Source organism: Sinocyclocheilus grahami, unplaced genomic scaffold (genome assembly GCF_001515645.1).
Source record: "Sinocyclocheilus grahami isolate Dianchi unplaced genomic scaffold, SAMN03320097.WGS_v1.1 scaffold129.1, whole genome shotgun sequence".
NCBI lineage: Eukaryota > Metazoa > Chordata > Actinopteri > Cypriniformes > Cyprinidae > Sinocyclocheilus > Sinocyclocheilus grahami.
In genome coordinates this window covers 326092-345581 of record NW_015505308.1, presented here as the reverse complement: position 1 = coordinate 345581, position 19490 = coordinate 326092, and the positions used below count along the sequence as shown (strand labels likewise).

The 19490-nt window shown below is 33.8% G+C and overlaps 1 protein-coding gene and 1 long non-coding RNA gene across 2 annotated transcripts in view; both read left to right on the top strand.

Moving 5' to 3' along the window:
• LOC107590544 (cleavage and polyadenylation specificity factor subunit 6-like) overlaps nucleotides 1-4223 on the top strand; it is a 19605-nt gene extending 15382 nt beyond the window's left edge. The window contains exon 8 of the mRNA XM_016279353.1: nucleotides 3017-4223. Coding sequence (XP_016134839.1) covers nucleotides 3017-3194 — 178 coding nt within the window. The 3' untranslated portion in view covers nucleotides 3195-4223. The remainder of the gene's footprint in view (nucleotides 1-3016) is intronic.
• A 1256-nt stretch (nucleotides 4224-5479) lies between these two features.
• LOC107590517 (uncharacterized) lies at nucleotides 5480-6827 on the top strand. Its single transcript, XR_001609798.1, has 2 exons — nucleotides 5480-5911; nucleotides 5998-6827. It is a non-coding gene; the product is annotated as an uncharacterized lncRNA (long non-coding RNA).
• The last annotated feature ends 12663 nt before the right edge of the window (nucleotides 6828-19490 follow it).

Genomic DNA, 19490 nt, shown 5'->3' with positions numbered 1-19490 from the left:
ATGTGGCCCCCCCCCCCCCCCCTTTATTTTTGTAAATACATGCTTTATACAGTACATGATCATTTTTAAAAGTTCAGGGGGAAAAATATTTACAAAATATCCTGTTTTATTCAGGACTGCATTTCTAGGACCCTATAGGCTAGTTGTTTTAAATTATTTTATTATAATACACTGGACTGAGCTCTCTTTCTCGCATTCTTACACATTCGAATGGACATACAAATAGAATTATATCAAAATATCCCATAAATACAATCGGTTATGTCTTAAGTGAACGAAAAGTTGAGAAAGGAAACAAGGATGTATTGGATCCGTGCACTGACAGCAGCCGCTGCCGCCAGTCATTAATGTTAATCAAAGAACAAAAAAAAAGAAAATCCCTCACTGATCTTGACTGAATCACTTTGGTAACCTCAGTTTATATTTTATTTGCCTGTTGTTCGGCACTGACTACTGTAATGGCAACGTGCATCTGTGTATGCGATTATTTTGGAGATGCGTTCCAATATAATTTAACCTTATTTAGGGTATAGGCCTATTCTATTTTGATCTGCAGTTTAATAAAAGTTAAACAGAAAAAAGACAAAGTAGCACTGCATGTGTTTGTGAATATTTATTTAAACAGACTGTATAATGATGAAAAACCCCAAACATGATGAATATAATTAAAATACACAAATTCCTTCAGCGCACATTTCAGTGTAATTTTTTACAGATTTTTTAAACCGTGAATACAATATAATTATGATTAATTAAGCTGAGATATAGCACTATAAATTCTTAATTCATTTGCAACAAAACGATAAAGTTTTGTTGCAAACGGATGAAAACATTAGTAGGCTTCTAAGCTCGGCCCTCAACATGCATGCATTCGAAGTTTCGGTAGCCCAACACTGAATATTATATTGTGGGTGTTGTATTTTTGATTAATAAAATAAAACTTATAAAAATGACAATACATAAAAAAAAAAAAATTTTAATTACCCTGCTTCTAAATAAATAAAGCAATTATTTTTATTTAGTTAAAACGGGCCAAAAAGAGACCTCCGAACTAGTAGGCTACCAGAAAGGGGGGGAAAAAAACATTTTTAATCCCTGCATGATTTTAATAATACATAAATATTAAATACGTTATAGCTTGACTACAAGTTTAAAAACAACGCAGCAATTGTTATAATTAAGAACATTAAACTTACCGTCATGAAATGTCTACACGGGCGATAATGCCAAAAAGAAAGAGAAACATCGGAAAATGGGCATATTTTATTAAAGACATTATTATATGACATCAGTATGCATTTATCATTCTTACAATCACCGCCAGAATGTCCAACTTCACCATGGTGAACTTAAAATTGGGTTCTATTATTTTTCCTCAACAGTTCTCCTCACAAAACGAAATTCATTTCAAACACAAATTTGATAAGAACAGAGTGGAAATTATTAGCGACACCAAAATAACGGCAAAGCTAATGTTTTCTGTTAGTTTAAGCACAAACTAAGAAAAGTAAAACCAAATTTTGCGGCAAATGTTGTTTTGGCGGGGACGAGACGTGGTGGAGGAGGGGCTTAGGTAGACGATATTATCGGATATCGTGATATTTTTAAAGGTGAATATCGATAAGATATATATTTTAATCGCCCAGCCCTAGTTCATATGGTATTACATTTTATTTGTGCAGGTCTTAAAAAGGTCTTAAAGTCTTAAATTTGAGCTTAAAAATCCTGCAGAAACCCTATTTTTAAACTTTTCAAAATCCAAAAAGTTTGTTTATTTTAAAGTTTAAATTAGACTTTGAATAACAGATTTACAGTGTGACCCTGCTGAACACCACTGTATGTGTGTGTGTGAATGTTTATCACACAACACCATTGTGATTCATGTGTGGAATGTTAAGAACCTTGTAAACCAACTCAAATATAACCAGCATTTATTGCACTAATTAATTTATTGCCAAGAGCAACAAATGCAGAATAAACTGTAGGCTGTCATGTTCTCAATCGCATGGCCTAACTGAAGCTAAACAGACTTTAACTATGTGAAAGCACAGCTCAGCATTGCTCTGAAGCACCCTTGCATGTGCAGCGGTCACGCAAATGGTTTGCTGGAGCCACGCGCATCTGTAGACTAGCGCAGGTTAATTCTCACACTTTTATATAATATTTATAGCTCCTAACAGGCTGTGTGACTATGAGGAATGATTACCTCAAAATGTACGTCGGTATGCAGTTTTTCCTATTGTTCGCATGCCAGTGATTATCCCTCTGTGCCATAGGTTGCCGACCCCTGCTTTAGAGGATGTATCATAATGTTTGCATGATCTTTCGTCCAAGTTAAATGTCTTTAGAGATCACTTTTCTGCTGATGTAACCAAAGCTATGCAGGCAGGTAAAAATCAGGCATTGGATCCAAATAAGAATTTAATAGGCATTGCAGCAACCTGGTAAAATGTTAACCAATAGTATCAGAGCCTAATATGTTCCCTTTCATGATCCTATTATATCCAGATTGATAAGATACACACTCCCAACTTGTGTTTTCTGTTGAATCTTTCAAATTGAAAATGCATGCAAAATTGTTTCATGCATTGCAAAGTCTGATGCATTACAAAAATGTTCATGTATTTAAATTCTTTAATGCATTGCTAAATCTGATATTGATGTTGCGAATTTTTATATTTAAATGCATCAAATAATTTTGTAGTTCATGAAATTTTGCAATGCATTAATTTAAAAAAATTTTTACATACATTTTCCATTGCACCAAATAATTTTGCAATGCATTAATTTTGCTATGTATCAAGTTTTGCAATTACTTTAAAACATTGTTTCATGCATGTGAAATTATTTAATGTATTGCGAAAATTCATTCATTTAAAATATTTGGTGTATTGCAGACATTTTCATGAATTCATATTTGGTGCATTGCAAAATTTCACGAATGCAAAATGATTTGATGCATTGCAAATGCATTTCATGTGGTTTCATATTCTCTTCAATGCTTTTCAACCTTAAGCAGACGGGAGCGGTCCAGGGAGAGGGACCACAGCCGCTCGAGTGAGAAGCGTCACCGCAAGTCTCGCAGCCGAGATCGACGCGAGGACTATTACAGGGAGCGCAGCCGCGAGAGAGACCGCCATCGTGACCGTGACCGCGAGAGAGACCGAGAACGTGAGCGGGAGTATCGCCGTTAGTTGGAGAGGAAGGTGTGTATCCTGTTTGTCGCTGTCTTTCTCCCCTTTTCTTTCAGGATTCAGATGTACATGCTATTGCAGAGGTCGGGATCACAGGTATGTGATCAGAAAAGGTGAGTCCCGGAACCTATACAAGTACTGTCATTTTTTTTTCTCTACAGCTAATCAATTTTTTTTTCTTTTCATTTTACGTATGTAGCGTGATCTGAGTACTCTGATATTTAAAGCATGTGTACCTGGTCTTGAAGCCGTTCAATGTGCAATATCAGCTCCAGCAACCACAAACTGTTCCGCAATTGTGTTGATGATATCCAGTTTGTCTTTGAAAGGATTTTATGTGTATTGCAACCTTTTATTTAAAAAAAATCGATTTGCATTTTAAAATGCAAGTTACTGCACTTATTTGTCCGTTTAACTGAGATTTGCTGCTAGTTTTTAGACCATGCCAATTTTGTCTTCATGTGAGGTCAAACAAATTTTCCCTTATCATATTTTGTCTAATTGACAATGTTTGCCAAAAATTGAAATTCAGGATGCATTTCATGTCTTTAGAGTTGTGGTTATGAAATATAAACTCAACCTGTGACCATAAATGTGTAGAAATTGGTTGTAGTTGGATGAGAGAAAATGAATGTTTTTTTATCCCGTATTGAAATGAGCAAAATCATGTTTCTCAGATTGTGCATTGACATTCCTGTAGACAGATTTGTTGTTGACATAATAATGGTTGTTCTAGTGTTTAGTTCCTCATTGATTTATGAAAAGCAAATGAATGGAGTCAAATTGATCTGCTTTGGCATTTAAAAACATGAAGCTGTAGTCTTCTGTCAGGTTGAGTTGTCATGGTGTAGGCAAATTCAGATTGTTTTGTGTGTTACGGTTTAGTCTTGAGCACATCTGTACAGTATAATTTAAGAAAACACATTCTGAATGTCCTCTGTCAGAGCAAGTTAAATTTATTTTTACTGTGAAGGGTCATTTTGTACATCCTAGTATTTCAGAGTCATTTGCAGGTTTTTAGTAGCTACTCAAACTTTTCCATCTTAAAAGTTAATTTGTTATCTGAATTTGACATTTCTCGGTTCACATCAATTCGTTATTCATTTAATTTCCATGTCTGTTAATGTTACGCCCTCTTAGATGCTTCAGATGTAGCAGTTCTTCACCATTTTAAATGTAAAATATACAGATCTGCAATGTCAGAATGTAGATCATCTGGGCAAATAAAACAATGTATGCCTTTCGTATTATATCTCCTTCAGTGCTTTATGAATGGAGAAGAACTGCTATATTGCTTTTCCAAAGGGAACGTGAACATTTTTAGCATTTTATACTGTTTTTTTTTTTTTTTTAATTCTCTCTAAACACTCATGTTTGTAATTTAAGTTTGATTTAATATGCAACAGATATTTAATAAATATTTTCAAAATCAGTATTTGGATTAACTATGTGAAAGCACAGCTCAGCATTGCTCTGAAGCACCCTTGCATGTGCAGCGGTCACGCAAATGGTTTGCTGGAGCCACGCGCATCTGTAGACTAGCGCAGGTTAATTCTCACACTTTTATATAATATTTATAGCTCCTAACAGGCTGTGTGACTATGAGGAATGATTACCTCAAAATGTACGTCGGTATGCAGTTTTTCCTATTGTTCGCATGCCAGTGATTATCCCTCTGTGCCATAGGTTGCCGACCCCTGCTTTAGAGGATGTATCATAATGTTTGCATGATCTTTCGTCCAAGTTAAATGTCTTTAGAGATCACTTTTCTGCTGATGTAACCAAAGCTATGCAGGCAGGTAAAAATCAGGCATTGGATCCAAATAAGAATTTAATAGGCATTGCAGCAACCTGGTAAAATGTTAACCAATAGTATCAGAGCCTAATATGTTCCCTTTCATGATCCTATTATATCCAGATTGATAAGATACACACTCCCAACTTGTGTTTTCTGTTGAATCTTTCAAATTGAAAATGCATGCAAAATTGTTTCATGCATTGCAAAGTCTGATGCATTACAAAAATGTTCATGTATTTAAATTCTTTAATGCATTGCTAAATCTGATATTGATGTTGCGAATTTTTATATTTAAATGCATCAAATAATTTTGTAGTTCATGAAATTTTGCAATGCATTAATTTAAAAAATTTTTTACATACATTTTCCATTGCACCAAATAATTTTGCAATGCATTAATTTTGCTATGTATCAAGTTTTGCAATTACTTTAAAACATTGTTTCATGCATGTGAAATTATTTAATGTATTGCGAAAATTCATTCATTTAAAATATTTGGTGTATTGCAGACATTTTCATGAATTCATATTTGGTGCATTGCAAAATTTCACGAATGCAAAATGATTTGATGCATTGCAAATGCATTTCATGTGGTTTCATATTCTCTTCAATGCTTTTCAACCTTAAGCAGACGGGAGCGGTCCAGGGAGAGGGACCACAGCCGCTCGAGTGAGAAGCGTCACCGCAAGTCTCGCAGCCGAGATCGACGCGAGGACTATTACAGGGAGCGCAGCCGCGAGAGAGACCGCCATCGTGACCGTGACCGCGAGAGAGACCGAGAACGTGAGCGGGAGTATCGCCGTTAGTTGGAGAGGAAGGTGTGTATCCTGTTTGTCGCTGTCTTTCTCCCCTTTTCTTTCAGGATTCAGATGTACATGCTATTGCAGAGGTCGGGATCACAGGTATGTGATCAGAAAAGGTGAGTCCCGGAACCTATACAAGTACTGTCATTTTTTTTTCTCTACAGCTAATCAATTTTTTTTTCTTTTCATTTTACGTATGTAGCGTGATCTGAGTACTCTGATATTTAAAGCATGTGTACCTGGTCTTGAAGCCGTTCAATGTGCAATATCAGCTCCAGCAACCACAAACTGTTCCGCAATTGTGTTGATGATATCCAGTTTGTCTTTGAAAGGATTTTATGTGTATTGCAACCTTTTATTTAAAAAAAATCGATTTGCATTTTAAAATGCAAGTTACTGCACTTATTTGTCCGTTTAACTGAGATTTGCTGCTAGTTTTTAGACCATGCCAATTTTGTCTTCATGTGAGGTCAAACAAATTTTCCCTTATCATATTTTGTCTAATTGACAATGTTTGCCAAAAATTGAAATTCAGGATGCATTTCATGTCTTTAGAGTTGTGGTTATGAAATATAAACTCAACCTGTGACCATAAATGTGTAGAAATTGGTTGTAGTTGGATGAGAGAAAATGAATGTTTTTTTATCCCGTATTGAAATGAGCAAAATCATGTTTCTCAGATTGTGCATTGACATTCCTGTAGACAGATTTGTTGTTGACATAATAATGGTTGTTCTAGTGTTTAGTTCCTCATTGATTTATGAAAAGCAAATGAATGGAGTCAAATTGATCTGCTTTGGCATTTAAAAACATGAAGCTGTAGTCTTCTGTCAGGTTGAGTTGTCATGGTGTAGGCAAATTCAGATTGTTTTGTGTGTTACGGTTTAGTCTTGAGCACATCTGTACAGTATAATTTAAGAAAACACATTCTGAATGTCCTCTGTCAGAGCAAGTTAAATTTATTTTTACTGTGAAGGGTCATTTTGTACATCCTAGTATTTCAGAGTCATTTGCAGGTTTTTAGTAGCTACTCAAACTTTTCCATCTTAAAAGTTAATTTGTTATCTGAATTTGACATTTCTCGGTTCACATCAATTCGTTATTCATTTAATTTCCATGTCTGTTAATGTTACGCCCTCTTAGATGCTTCAGATGTAGCAGTTCTTCACCATTTTAAATGTAAAATATACAGATCTGCAATGTCAGAATGTAGATCATCTGGGCAAATAAAACAATGTATGCCTTTCGTATTATATCTCCTTCAGTGCTTTATGAATGGAGAAGAACTGCTATATTGCTTTTCCAAAGGGAACGTGAACATTTTTAGCATTTTATACTGTTTTTTTTTTTTTTTTTAATTCTCTCTAAACACTCATGTTTGTAATTTAAGTTTGATTTAATATGCAACAGATATTTAATAAATATTTTCAAAATCAGTATTTGGATTAATGCAGCACATGTCCTCAGTTCAAACCCTGTTGGTCTGATTTTAAAGACTGTCACTGTCTAACCTGTTGCTTCATGGCTCTGCCGTGTGACGGTTTTCTACAGGCTAAATTTGTACATAAATGTAAATGCTGAGGACACTGTAATATCATGTGTGATGCATTGTGATTGACCTCACATACACTAGATTTATAGGCATTATGCCAAACAATTAGACTAAAACTGCAACTCGGGTTTAGCATATGGATTGTAAATGCACAACTGCATTGTCAATTTTGTTTAATGTAATTCTGGCTGCGGCCTCCAAGCCAAAAAATGGCCAATTATTCAGGTGGTTGGTTGTTTGTTTTTTTTATTTGTATTTTTCTCTGTATTCCCAACTGTACAACCTATAATTACAGCAACACCAATCAGGGAAAGACAGCAATGCATTATTTGCATTTTATTGATTTGTTCCACTGTTATAAATTCAGAAATTATGTTGCTCTTTTAATACATGATTTTTCTCCTAAAGTATGCTTTTTTTAGATCAGGCTAGATATTTTGAATAGAGATTTTTATGCACACTTAAGGATTTTAAAGCATTTGTTCCATGCGTAGAGCCCTGTTCCATGGGATTTATTGGGATTTTTGGATGTAGTGCCCATCTATCAGGAGTTCCTGTGCAGAAATGACTGTTTTCCCAGGTTATTTGTGTAGGTTTTTCTGAAGTAATGGTCCTGACGTGGTATTTATCACACCCCTTTTCCTCTGTTCAGTATTGTGCTTTATAAGATGCTGCGGTCACAGGATTGGACAAACTTGTGTTTTTGTAATAGTTACATGTACTAATAATTGTCATTCCAAACACAAACTGTAATATCTTTAATGAATTCAGTGCAAGAATTTCCATATGTTAAGTAAAATTGCTAATATTTCTTGTACCAAAATGGGCTGTGATACCGGTGAATATGGCTATAGTAAGACACCAGCTAATATTTTAATCAGTACATTTTATATTTCATGTCCATTTCTCTTGTGACTAACAGAAGGGCAAAAGCAGAACGATTAGTTGCTTAATTATTTGTCCAACCCTGTGTACTGTAACTCCAGTGTTCACTGAACCACTAGAATCAAGCTTATTTGCTGCCTTATTATCGTTTCAGCAACTCCTACAAACTTAATTTTTAGTTCAGAAGAAATTGTGCATTAACCGATGGTAAGCAATTGTAGACAATCATTGCATCCTAAAAAAAAAGTTTTCTTTGGGCGGGAATTGGATTTGAAGTATGGATTTATTGCTTGTTCTCAGAGGTACAGTGGACACTGTACATTCTTTTATGTGCTTTACAAAATTTTTGTCTATGAGGTGAATATTAAGTCAATATTTTTCCTTTTGTAGATAAAAATACAGAAAATACAGGCTAATAGTTCCAGTTTAGTTTAATTGTAATTGAATGACGAGTTAAATGCTCTAAAGAATCTTAAATGATTGGTTGATTGATTGAGTAAAAGGCAATATAAAATAGTGTTTTTAAATATGTATGTATCTTGGCAGATTACCATGTGTAGATCAATGAGTCATGAGTAATTAACCATGATTGAAGAATTGTTTTGACGATGTAAAATTTGAATGTTGTTTTTACACCTTTTAGATGCGGTTTTTCATTAGATATAGATATGAAGTCTACAAAATGAGCACTAATGAGTGATTTGAAGTAGATCACATCTGCTTATATGATTGATTTATATGTGAAATTGTTTTTGTGCAACAAGCAAAAAACTCAATAACTATGAGTTAACCTGGTTTGAACTCATTAGAGATCATACATGTTTTCCACTTACTGAGACGAACCAATCAACCAAAATAATGTCAAATCAGTAAATCATCATACAGGGATTTTTATGCAATATGAATTGTATGTGTCCATAACATCTTATTCTACAGATCCAGCTTATTGCAGTGTTTCATGTTAAATATATTAAAATAGTTCTTTATCCTTATCCTTTATCTTGTTCCAAACCTTTATAATTTTCTGTTTTATTGAACACTGAAGGAGCGGTTTTGCTAAAATACACTTTAAAAATACAACACTACCAAATGTATTTCAAATCTTATGTTGACAGTACAGATGCTGATTTGTATCGATTTGTTTTGGTTGATTGATTTCTCAATGGGACTATAAGCCATATATTTTCATATGACTCTACTAATGCATATTTTGCCATTTGGTTAACTCGTATGAATTACAGTTTTGATGTGAGATATTGTGTGTTTGGGTACTATAAAGTTTGTCATTGTCATGGAAGAATAATAGACATCAGACTATTTTTAAAAGAATAGTTCACCCAAAAATGAAAATGATGAAAAATGTACTCGCCCTCAGGCCATCCAAGATGTAGCAGAGTTTGTTTCTTCATCAGATTTAGAGAAATGTGGCATCACTTGCTCAGCAATGGATCCTCTGCAGTGAATGGGTGCCGTCAGCATGAGAGTCCAAACAGCTGATAAAAATATCACAATAATCCACAAGTGATCCACACCACTCCAGTCCATCAGTTAATGTCTTGAGAAGCCAAAAGCTGCATGTTTGTGAGAACCAAGTCCATCATTAAGCCACTTCAAACCATTGCTTCTAGCCAAAATACGAGTCCATAATCCATAAAAATGCTTCCTCCAGAGGAAAAAGTCCATCAACCCACGTTTGTTTAGATCTGTTTTGGACCATTTTAACTGGTACGCAATTCTTGATCTGTGCAGATTTCTCTCCTGATCCAGATGAGACTACTTTTTCACTGGAGCAAGCAATATTATATACCGCAGTGGTTCTCAAACCTCTGCAACGCTAGAGTTCTGTAAAATATTATATACTCACTCTTAATTCCTGACAGCTCTTTTTTATTTTTTACTTTTATTTGGAAGTAGCTGTGTGCTAAAGTCAGTTCAGCAACATAATTTTTTGCCTGCTTGTTCGAAACACAAAACAACTTTCCAACTACTATAATGTTGTAAATGGTCAGTTAGCTAGATTTGTTTTTATTGGATCCTCTTTTTGGTTTCATGTTTCTTCCCTTTTCCCCTCGTCCATATACTATTTGTAAGTGTCTTTTGCCTTGATTATTAAATAGAATCTGTGTTGTAATAGTGTGTACTGGGGTTGTTGCTTGTTTATATTTGATCCGCTAGTTTGGGTTACTGTGTTGAACATTAAGCCAACCAACTCTTTATTTATAATTCAGAATTGCACATTTCCAAAACTACTTGTTCTACTTGAATATCAGAGTAATTGGTTTGATTTAAGAAACACATTTTGGGTTGTTTGACATCTTAACTTTCTATAGTCATTGTGCCTTTTCCAATTTTATGAGGTTTCGATTATGGATTAATTTGTGTAGTATCTGTGTAATTCCTGTTCACATTCTAAATTATTTGCCAATTCATACAGGGTTTAAATTTTCAGTGGTTTTCTTGATTGTAATTGGAGCTCTACAATTCAAATCTAAAATATGCTCAATTTTTATAGTAATTTTTGTGTTAAAATCAGGTATGTTTAGTAAATATGATCAGTACAAAATATTCTGCATTTGTAATGTCTTATCTGACATCCCTGCTGCCGATGTGTGCATTGATTTGTGTATATATAACAATCTTTGTGTGTGTGTGTGTATATGTAGGACATAATGTAATTTGTCCCTCAATAAGTCTCCTCTTATGTTTGATTCTGCTAGATTTAGAAGGAAAAGTTTACCCAGAAATGGAAATAATGCGGTATTAACTCAACCTTAGTCCATCCAAGATGTAGAGGAGTTATCAAAACCCTTCATCAAAACAGACTTGGAGAAATTTAGCATCACATCACTTGCAGAATATTATTGGAGGAATCATTTGAAGTTAAAAATGTCTTGATTTGTTTCTTACAAAATTTTAACTTTTCACGTCACGAGATGTTAGTTGATTGACTGTAGTGATGTGAATTATTGTGATGTTTTCATCAGCTGTTTGGACCCTCATTCTGACGGCACCCATTCACTAATATAATGCTAGATTTCTGTAAATTTGTTCCCATGAAGAAACAAACTCTTCTATATCTTGGAAGTCCTGAGGGCGGGTACATTTTCAACACATTTTCATTTTCAGTATCACCATTTCAGTAAGCTTTTATAGCTCAATGCAAATTTGTTTCATTAGTTCATTGTACAGAGTTTCCCTTTTCTGTTCCCAACTTGTAAAAAGGTCAGTTTTTAGATTGCTCAGTTTTCTATATGTAGACTGCTTTCGGCAGTTGTTTGTTAGTGATGTAATAAGCAGCATTTCAATATGCAAGGGTATCACTGCTTAATGTAAATATTCAAGTAATTTATTTTGAAACTTTGAATGCATAAAGACATTTGAGAACTGTACTTTTGGGTATTTGACACGTGACATGACCTGTGCATTGGTCACTGCATCTGTTTGGATGAGAGATTAGGGTTTATGTAAACTTGAGGCCTGTGGGCTTTTATTGGTGTGTTTTTGATGGTTTATCACTGTAACTAGAGTAAGCTCAATGTTGGAGTAATTCTAGTGGTTCTTGTAACCGCATCCTCTGGTAGTGAAGTGGACAAGCATCTACGTTGTGCGTTTCTGTTCCCTCATAACCGTCTTGACTGAGAGGTAAGTCCATTTTGCCTTGAAAATCTTATAAAAAAATTGGTACACGTGTGCCTTTTCTTTTTTTTTTGTAGCCCAGAGCATTGCAGCTTGTGTTTACAGCTAAAGTTTATTCAGGTCTTGCTTTTGGCTGATCTTCTCTGATGCATTTTCCTCCATTGTTCATTGACAATTGAAGTAGGTCGGTCCACATATAAATATTTGCACTAGATTCATGACTGATGTGGGCTACCTGATGTAATATATTCATTTTTACTATTACAGAATATTTTTGCCAATCAATAAATTTTTTCACACTAGATTTGTCTTTTGTTTTGTTGTCCCCATACACATTTTCTAAATATGAAGTCCCATAGACGCAGAAATTAGTATTTTAATGCTTGTCATTGTAAATTTTGTTTGTCCAATAAGAACATTTTTAAAGTAGAATAATGATTGCTTCCAGTAATTCTGAGCGTAGTTTCCAGTCAGGAAATTTTTATTTAATAGGCGATTACAATGGAATATCAGTATATAGATGAGTGGAGTGAATAAAGTACTGTGCTTATGTATAACTCTGAATGGCCGTATGGGGGTGCCACTGAAACTCTTATAAAAAGGCTTAAACTTTCAATGACATGATTTGACCAGCAGTGATCATGTTTTCTTGTGAACTGAGTGCCTTGTCCTTAAAGGGATACTCCACCCCAAATTGAAAATTTGTCATTAATCGCTTGTCGTAAACCCCCATGTAGTTCCAAAACCGTAAAAAATTTGCAAAATATAAAACAGAATGTTCCCTTATCGTTCGTATGAGAAGAATTGTTAAAACGGGATGTTTAGAAAACATTCAAAAATGACATTTTCATAAACGTTCTTAGAACATATTTTTGTTAGCTGGGTTTGCAAGTGCAAATGTATCGTCTTGAGGGCAGACACAATATTTAGAGAGTTTTGAACAGTTTGAACAAGTTATTAATGGACAAGCTGAGTTATGCGAGCAATAATAATAAGTGCTCTGTTGAGTATTTGATGCATATGAATGATTTAATCTAGGCATCCATCAACACATTTAGGGTCTGTTTAACACTTAAATATGTGTTTTCTTTTCTCAAAAACGTATGGATTTTTCTCAAGCAGTGGTTCTAAATAGCTAGTGAGAAAAATCATTAAAACCGACTAGTCCTGAATGAGGAAGTGCAAAGCCAAAGGCTTTTAGTTTTCGTGTAGAAAGTGTATTGAGTGTTTGTGTGTGGAGTCACACCCAGTTCACACACACACACACACACACACACACATGCTTGTGTCTCCAGAGGCGTGTTCAGAGAGAGAGAGAGAGAGAAAAAAAAGTTAAGACGAACATCCAGCATACGTTCCAGAAAAGAAATTCTAGAATAAATGTATAAATGATGATTTTGTGCTAACATTTTGAGAATAATATAAATTTTGAACAAATGTTCTATTATGTCTGTCAACACGTTCAGAGAACGTTCCCTGTTAACTAGGGCTTCGGGGTGGACATGTTTTTGTAGGAGGGTTAATGTACAGTAAATTACACTACTAAATTATCATTCATTAGTTGTTGCCTGAAGGTACGTTTGCAGCAGTAACAGCATCAAACAGAGACTGTTCAATATTCAACAACATACTCTCACATACCACTGTATAGAGAGCTGAAGTACAGTAGAGAGTAGAGACATGCCAGCATGTGCATAACACTGTGCAACCTTACTGAGCTAAATATGACGCCTGGGCCTTGATACTGATACTGCCGGAGACAGACAGACAAGGCCATCTGCAGACAGATAGTGAGCATGTTGCTCGTGTCATTTGGAACCAGTTTCTTACAATAGTGTTGCATGGAGGGAGTTTCTAAACTAGGCCTGGGACTAATGCACTTGTTTTTGGTGAATAGATCTATGTGTAACCTTCAGTTTGATCCGTGCGGCTCCATCTGATCACTCTCCAGCAGCGTGAGATCAGTACGAGAGCTGAAGGCGAGGATGTTGAGATTAGCACTGGTTTGATGATCAGCAGCAGGCCTTCTTGGGTCACACTGAGAGCGAATGAGGGGGCGAACGGAGGAGCGGTGTATTTACACACATGAATCTGCAGTATTCACTGTTAAAACAGACACAGTATTAAACAAACCAGACATAAATCTCGCATCTACTGTACACTGTGAAGCTGACAGGAGCTTTACACAGAATCAAAGACTAAAACCTCAACTTGAACCAGAGTTATTATAGTTAACTAATTAAAACTAAAACCAGAAAAAATGTTAACTGAAAGAAAATATGAAGAACTTAAATAAAACAAAACTTAAAAAAAATCCAAATATGAATACAAACTATTTAAATGATATTTGAACCAGGGTTATATATAGTTGATTAAAACTAAAATCATAACTAAAATAAATAAATACAAATTTGCTAGTTGAAAACTGAAAAGAAATAACACACAAAATATTACTGAAAGTTGAACTAAAATTAAAATCAAAACTAAAATATAAAATTAACTAAAAAAACTATATATATATATATTTAAATCATACTAAAATAACTAAAAATACAACTAAAATAAACTATATAAAGATAAAAAAAAACGAATTAAAAATATGAATAAAAACTACAATAATATTTACAGGATACTAAATAACACTGATTTAGTTTCTTCAGTAAGTGTAAACCTGGATGGCCTGTAGTTATGAGCTGAGGATGTAAATCCAGTCCTAGTTTTATCATTGCACTCATGCAGCAGCATCTATATTTACTTTACACAGTTCTCCTGTTCTCTTTTTACTCATAATAGAGTTTGTAATCATTTGAACTGTGTATTTCCCTCTGGACTGGGCTATAATTAATGTGACTTGGAACTGCTATTTATACTACAGGCCTAATTAGCCAGAACCACGTCTGACAGAAACACTAGACTAACAATCCACTCCTGCCCTATTAAACAGGTGACTTATTGATTTTTTTATTTATAGAAAATAGCCGTTCAGTCGTTCGTTCATTCAGCTCGATGTTTACTTTCTCTGAAGAAAGCGTGAGTGTTGAGACATTAAGCCCTCCTTTAATATAAGTTTATGGGATTTTTCACCTGCTTTATTATGCAGATCATGAGGATAAAATCAGATCGGTTAATGTACAAAACTAATAAAATACCCGAGTAGATTCTGCTGTATTTTTAATTATACAATCTTAGTTTAACAATAACTGAGCAATATTGTGACACCAAAACTAATTGTCATAAAAACAGACTTCTGCCCCTTATATTACATAAGTTTTTACAAATAAAATTACAGATACCATTGGTTGATGTCTTTATAATATATATGTGTGTGTGTGTGTGTGTGTGTATGTGTATATATATATATATATATATACACACACACACACACGCACATGTATGTATAATTTTTTATTTTTATGAATTTGTTCATTAATTTTTTTAGTATTAATTTTTATAATATGTTTACTGATTATGCTTAGCATAGCAAGGTTGTTTTTTGTGAGTGTCCCATATACCACATATACCTCAGTTTCTTGTAGAAAAATGTTACTTGAAAGTGATGAATGTGCATGTTTTCATGTAACACAATAGATCCATAACCTCAAACAGTCGTGCTCACTCCTCTGGATGTGGCCCAGTTTCATCTTTCGTGTCTGCTAGTGCTAAAATGCTTCAGGATTTAATGATTTTGACTCGGCTGATTTATAAGAATGTGTATGATTTACAGTAACCTCAGGACATGGCAGTCATGGTATAGAGCGCTTTTTTAAGTGAAGCGTCCGTCTGTAGCCTCGGGTGACTGTTTCTTAGTTTGCTTGACTTCATGTCTGGAGGCATCTTGAAGCGCTGCATTCTCTGATGTCAGTCTGTTTACAGTGGATGGGTGAGGCGAGGCCGCGCCGTGAATCGAGGATGTTGTGCAGTTTCCTTTGGCATGACGTGAAGTTGGTTTCTTTTTAGAAAGGATTTAGGACCATCCCTAGCCGTACTTTGATTAGTCCACGAAAACTAAATTTGTGCATACTGATTAGTGAACAAAAACTTTTTTTGAACAAAAAAAAAGTTTTACTGGCTGTAAGATTAGTGCATGAAAACATAATTTTTACTTGGTGCACTAAAACATGTTTACATATTTTAAGATTAGGGCATGAAAGCATTTTTACATTAAGATTAGTGCACAAAAATTACATTTTACATGCTAATTAGTGCACATAAACAATATTTCATATACTAATTAATGCACAAAACTGCATTTTACATACTTTACGATTAGTGCACGGAAACATTTTTACACACTAAGATTAGTGCACAAACATTTTACACACTTTAAGATTAGTTGCGAAAACCATATTTTATTTACTAATTAGTGCACAAAACAACAAGTGTTAACGCAAGTGTTTGTCTGTGCATAAGTCATCTGTAGTGGCCTGTTGTTGTGCAGTTGCTAAATTATACTGGTTAGTTTAAATTAGCCGGAATATGACGGACAGTAATAGCAAATCCCTCCGATAAAGGTGGCATTATTGTGCTTGAGTTTAAAGTGTGTTGTTCTAATGAGATGCCATTATTGGCAGTCTCTTCATGTACATGGACAGTGAGTGTTGGAGTGATGCATTAGCTAATGATGTTGTCAGTAACCTGCTCTCAGTGCTCCCAGAGGATGTTCAGCTGATGTAGGGCAAATCAATGAACCCACACACACACACACACACACACACACACACAGTGCTGTAATGTGTCTATGGCAGTAAATCAACATGCCTACTATGAGTAGTATTAGCTCAGAACCTTCTGAACTCTTGAACTTATGAAAAATGACTGTTTGTTGAAATGTATTGCTGTATAAGTGTATAGCAGACTTTAGTAAATCTAATCCATTGCTGCTTTTTGCTTACTTGCGTTTTCCCTCCAAAATGATGTCACATCCTGGCGCGTGATCATTTTGCTCTTACAATTAAAAAGGACATTGATTTGTTCCTTTTGTGATACATTTGCTGAAATATTTTCATTTATTTTGACTTTGATCTCATGTAAAACTTTGAAAGGATTTGACTAGATTTTTATAATATTGACCCCACTTTTTTCCTGTTTGGAAAAATAAAACAAAATAATATTATTTCATTAAATATTAATTCTCACAAAATATCACATACATAAATGTAAATATATATATATATATAAACCCTAGTTTCTGATTCTTGAAGAAAATATTAAAATGTATATCAAGATTATTGTTCATTTGGACCAGTGTTATTTCACTATATTGAAGTTTTTATTAATATTTTTAATCTCTTGTTATTTTTATATTTTCTATTTTAATTTTAGTTACTTTTTAGTATTTTGGTGCTTGTTTGGCATTTTTAATAGTTTTCTCATTTATATGTGTAAATAGTTATTTTAAGTGTTATTTTTATAAAGTTAAACTAAATTAAAATGAGAAATGTTGCCTTGGCAACTAGCTGAAATAGGTTTTTATGTTTTAATAACATTTATTTTAATTTTAAGTAGCAATTTTTTATGATTTAAATTTTAGTTTCTGTTTTAGGTAACTATAATAACTATGATTCGGACCAGAAGAAAACCATTAAAACTCTATATGCAATTCTATATGCATCTCTTAATGTAGTTCTGTCATTTTAGCCTACAATTTTTAGCCCAAAATATTTTTATACTTTATAAATATTTATATATTTTATTTATATCACTGTAGTTCTGAACGTACTTTGACTTTCTGTCTGTTGTACTGAATTGAAATTAAATAAATAAAACAAAGTCAAAATTATAACAGAATGAAAAGTGAATTTGGAGACTCCCTAAATATTGATTTGCAATTAAACCTTGAATTGCATGACAAAAATGGCATGTGCCCAAACCGAAAATGACTTCTAATTGTTCACGGAGTTGTCGCATTGTTATAAAACAAATGAATATGCAAATTAATATGATTTCCATGTTTAAAAATGGCAAGTGACATTTCATAAAATATATTTAGACACGTATGATAATGCCATGAAAGTGATCTCAGGTTAGTCACAGGTGTCAGGAATCACCTCAGGCTACTGGTGAAATTCTGTGAACTGGTCCTACTGGTTCATGGGACATTAATATGTTTCCCCTTCACACGTTCAGACCAGTCGTGCAAGATGTGCAGAATTTTTCACATTTCTAGTCTTTGTTTTCTCCTGTTTTTGCATTTTGCATTTCGAGTTTGGGGTCAGTAAGAGTCTTTGATCCTTATCAAAGCTGCAATCATTTGATCAAAAATACAGTAAAATGATGAAATATTATTAGAATTTAAAACCGCTGTTTTCAATGAGAATATCTATTAAAATGTAATTTATTCCTGTGATGCGCAGCTGAATTTTCAGCATCATTACTGCAGTCTTCAGTGTCACATGATCTTCAGAAATCATTCTAATATGCTGATGTGCTGCTCAAGAAACATTTCTGATAATTATCGATGTTGAAATCAGTTGTGCTGCTGAATATTTGTGTGGAGACTGAACAACATTTATTATCTTTTATAACATTATAAATGTCTTTATTCTTACTTTTGATCAATTTAATGCATCCTTTCTGAATAAAAGCATTGATTTCTTTCAGAAAAAACACATTTCTGAATAGTAAAGTATCTCAATAGATCTGAAAACCTCTTCCTGTTTGGGTAGATTGTTTCCTGTGGATTCATTCTGCTTCTCAGCAGATAATGTTGCTCTCGTCGACACTTCCTGTAATTCAAGTCCAAATTAAACCTGACTTTGTGTTGTGGTGTATTGTATCAGGACTGGATCCGATCGCATGCTGGAATAGAACTTGTATCTGACACTGCATAATAAATCACTGGTGTAGCTGTGTGTATGTCGTGTGAGTTAAGGGTCCACGGCTCACCTGTTTGTTTTCTGGGTGGTGGTAAACCTGCTGAGGACTGTGTGTGAGAGTGTGTCAGGATTGGTGAATTGGCTTCCTTTAAAATGCACAAGGTGGAATTTGAATGGACTCTACAGGAAGTAGATTCCATTCAATTGGAATGACAGGAAGATGAATTTAGTGCATTGCAATTCAAGGAATTTGAGCAAAATTGCACAAAGTTTAGTTACAAAACATAAATGAATTATTAATTCAGATGGGACCATTTCTTTGCAGAATGTTAATAAATACATTTCTTTGTAATTGTGTGAATGTGTGTGTGAATCAGAAACTACTTTTTGTGCCCTATGCAATTATTTATTTATTTTCCGGATTTGTATTTTTCTGGATTCCGTTTATTTCAATTTAAATGGACTCTGTTTTAATGGTTAAATTAAGTTGTATTAATCAAAAGCATGTCTAATTAATTAAAATCATGATGTTAATTAAATTTAACAATAACATTTTTTTTTCTTAAATTGTTTTATTTTCTTTCCAAATTCTGTATTTTCAGTTTTTGGGGTTTTTTTGGATTCCATTTTAGTGGTTTAATAAATTAATTAATTGATCAAATGTTATTTCAAATTTCAAAGCTTAATTGAATTTAAATCAAGAAATTAATTGAATTCATAAAAACAACTTAATTTATATTTTTTAACAATAATAGGATACTATGATTTTTATCTATTTTTTATTATTATTATTTATATATATATATA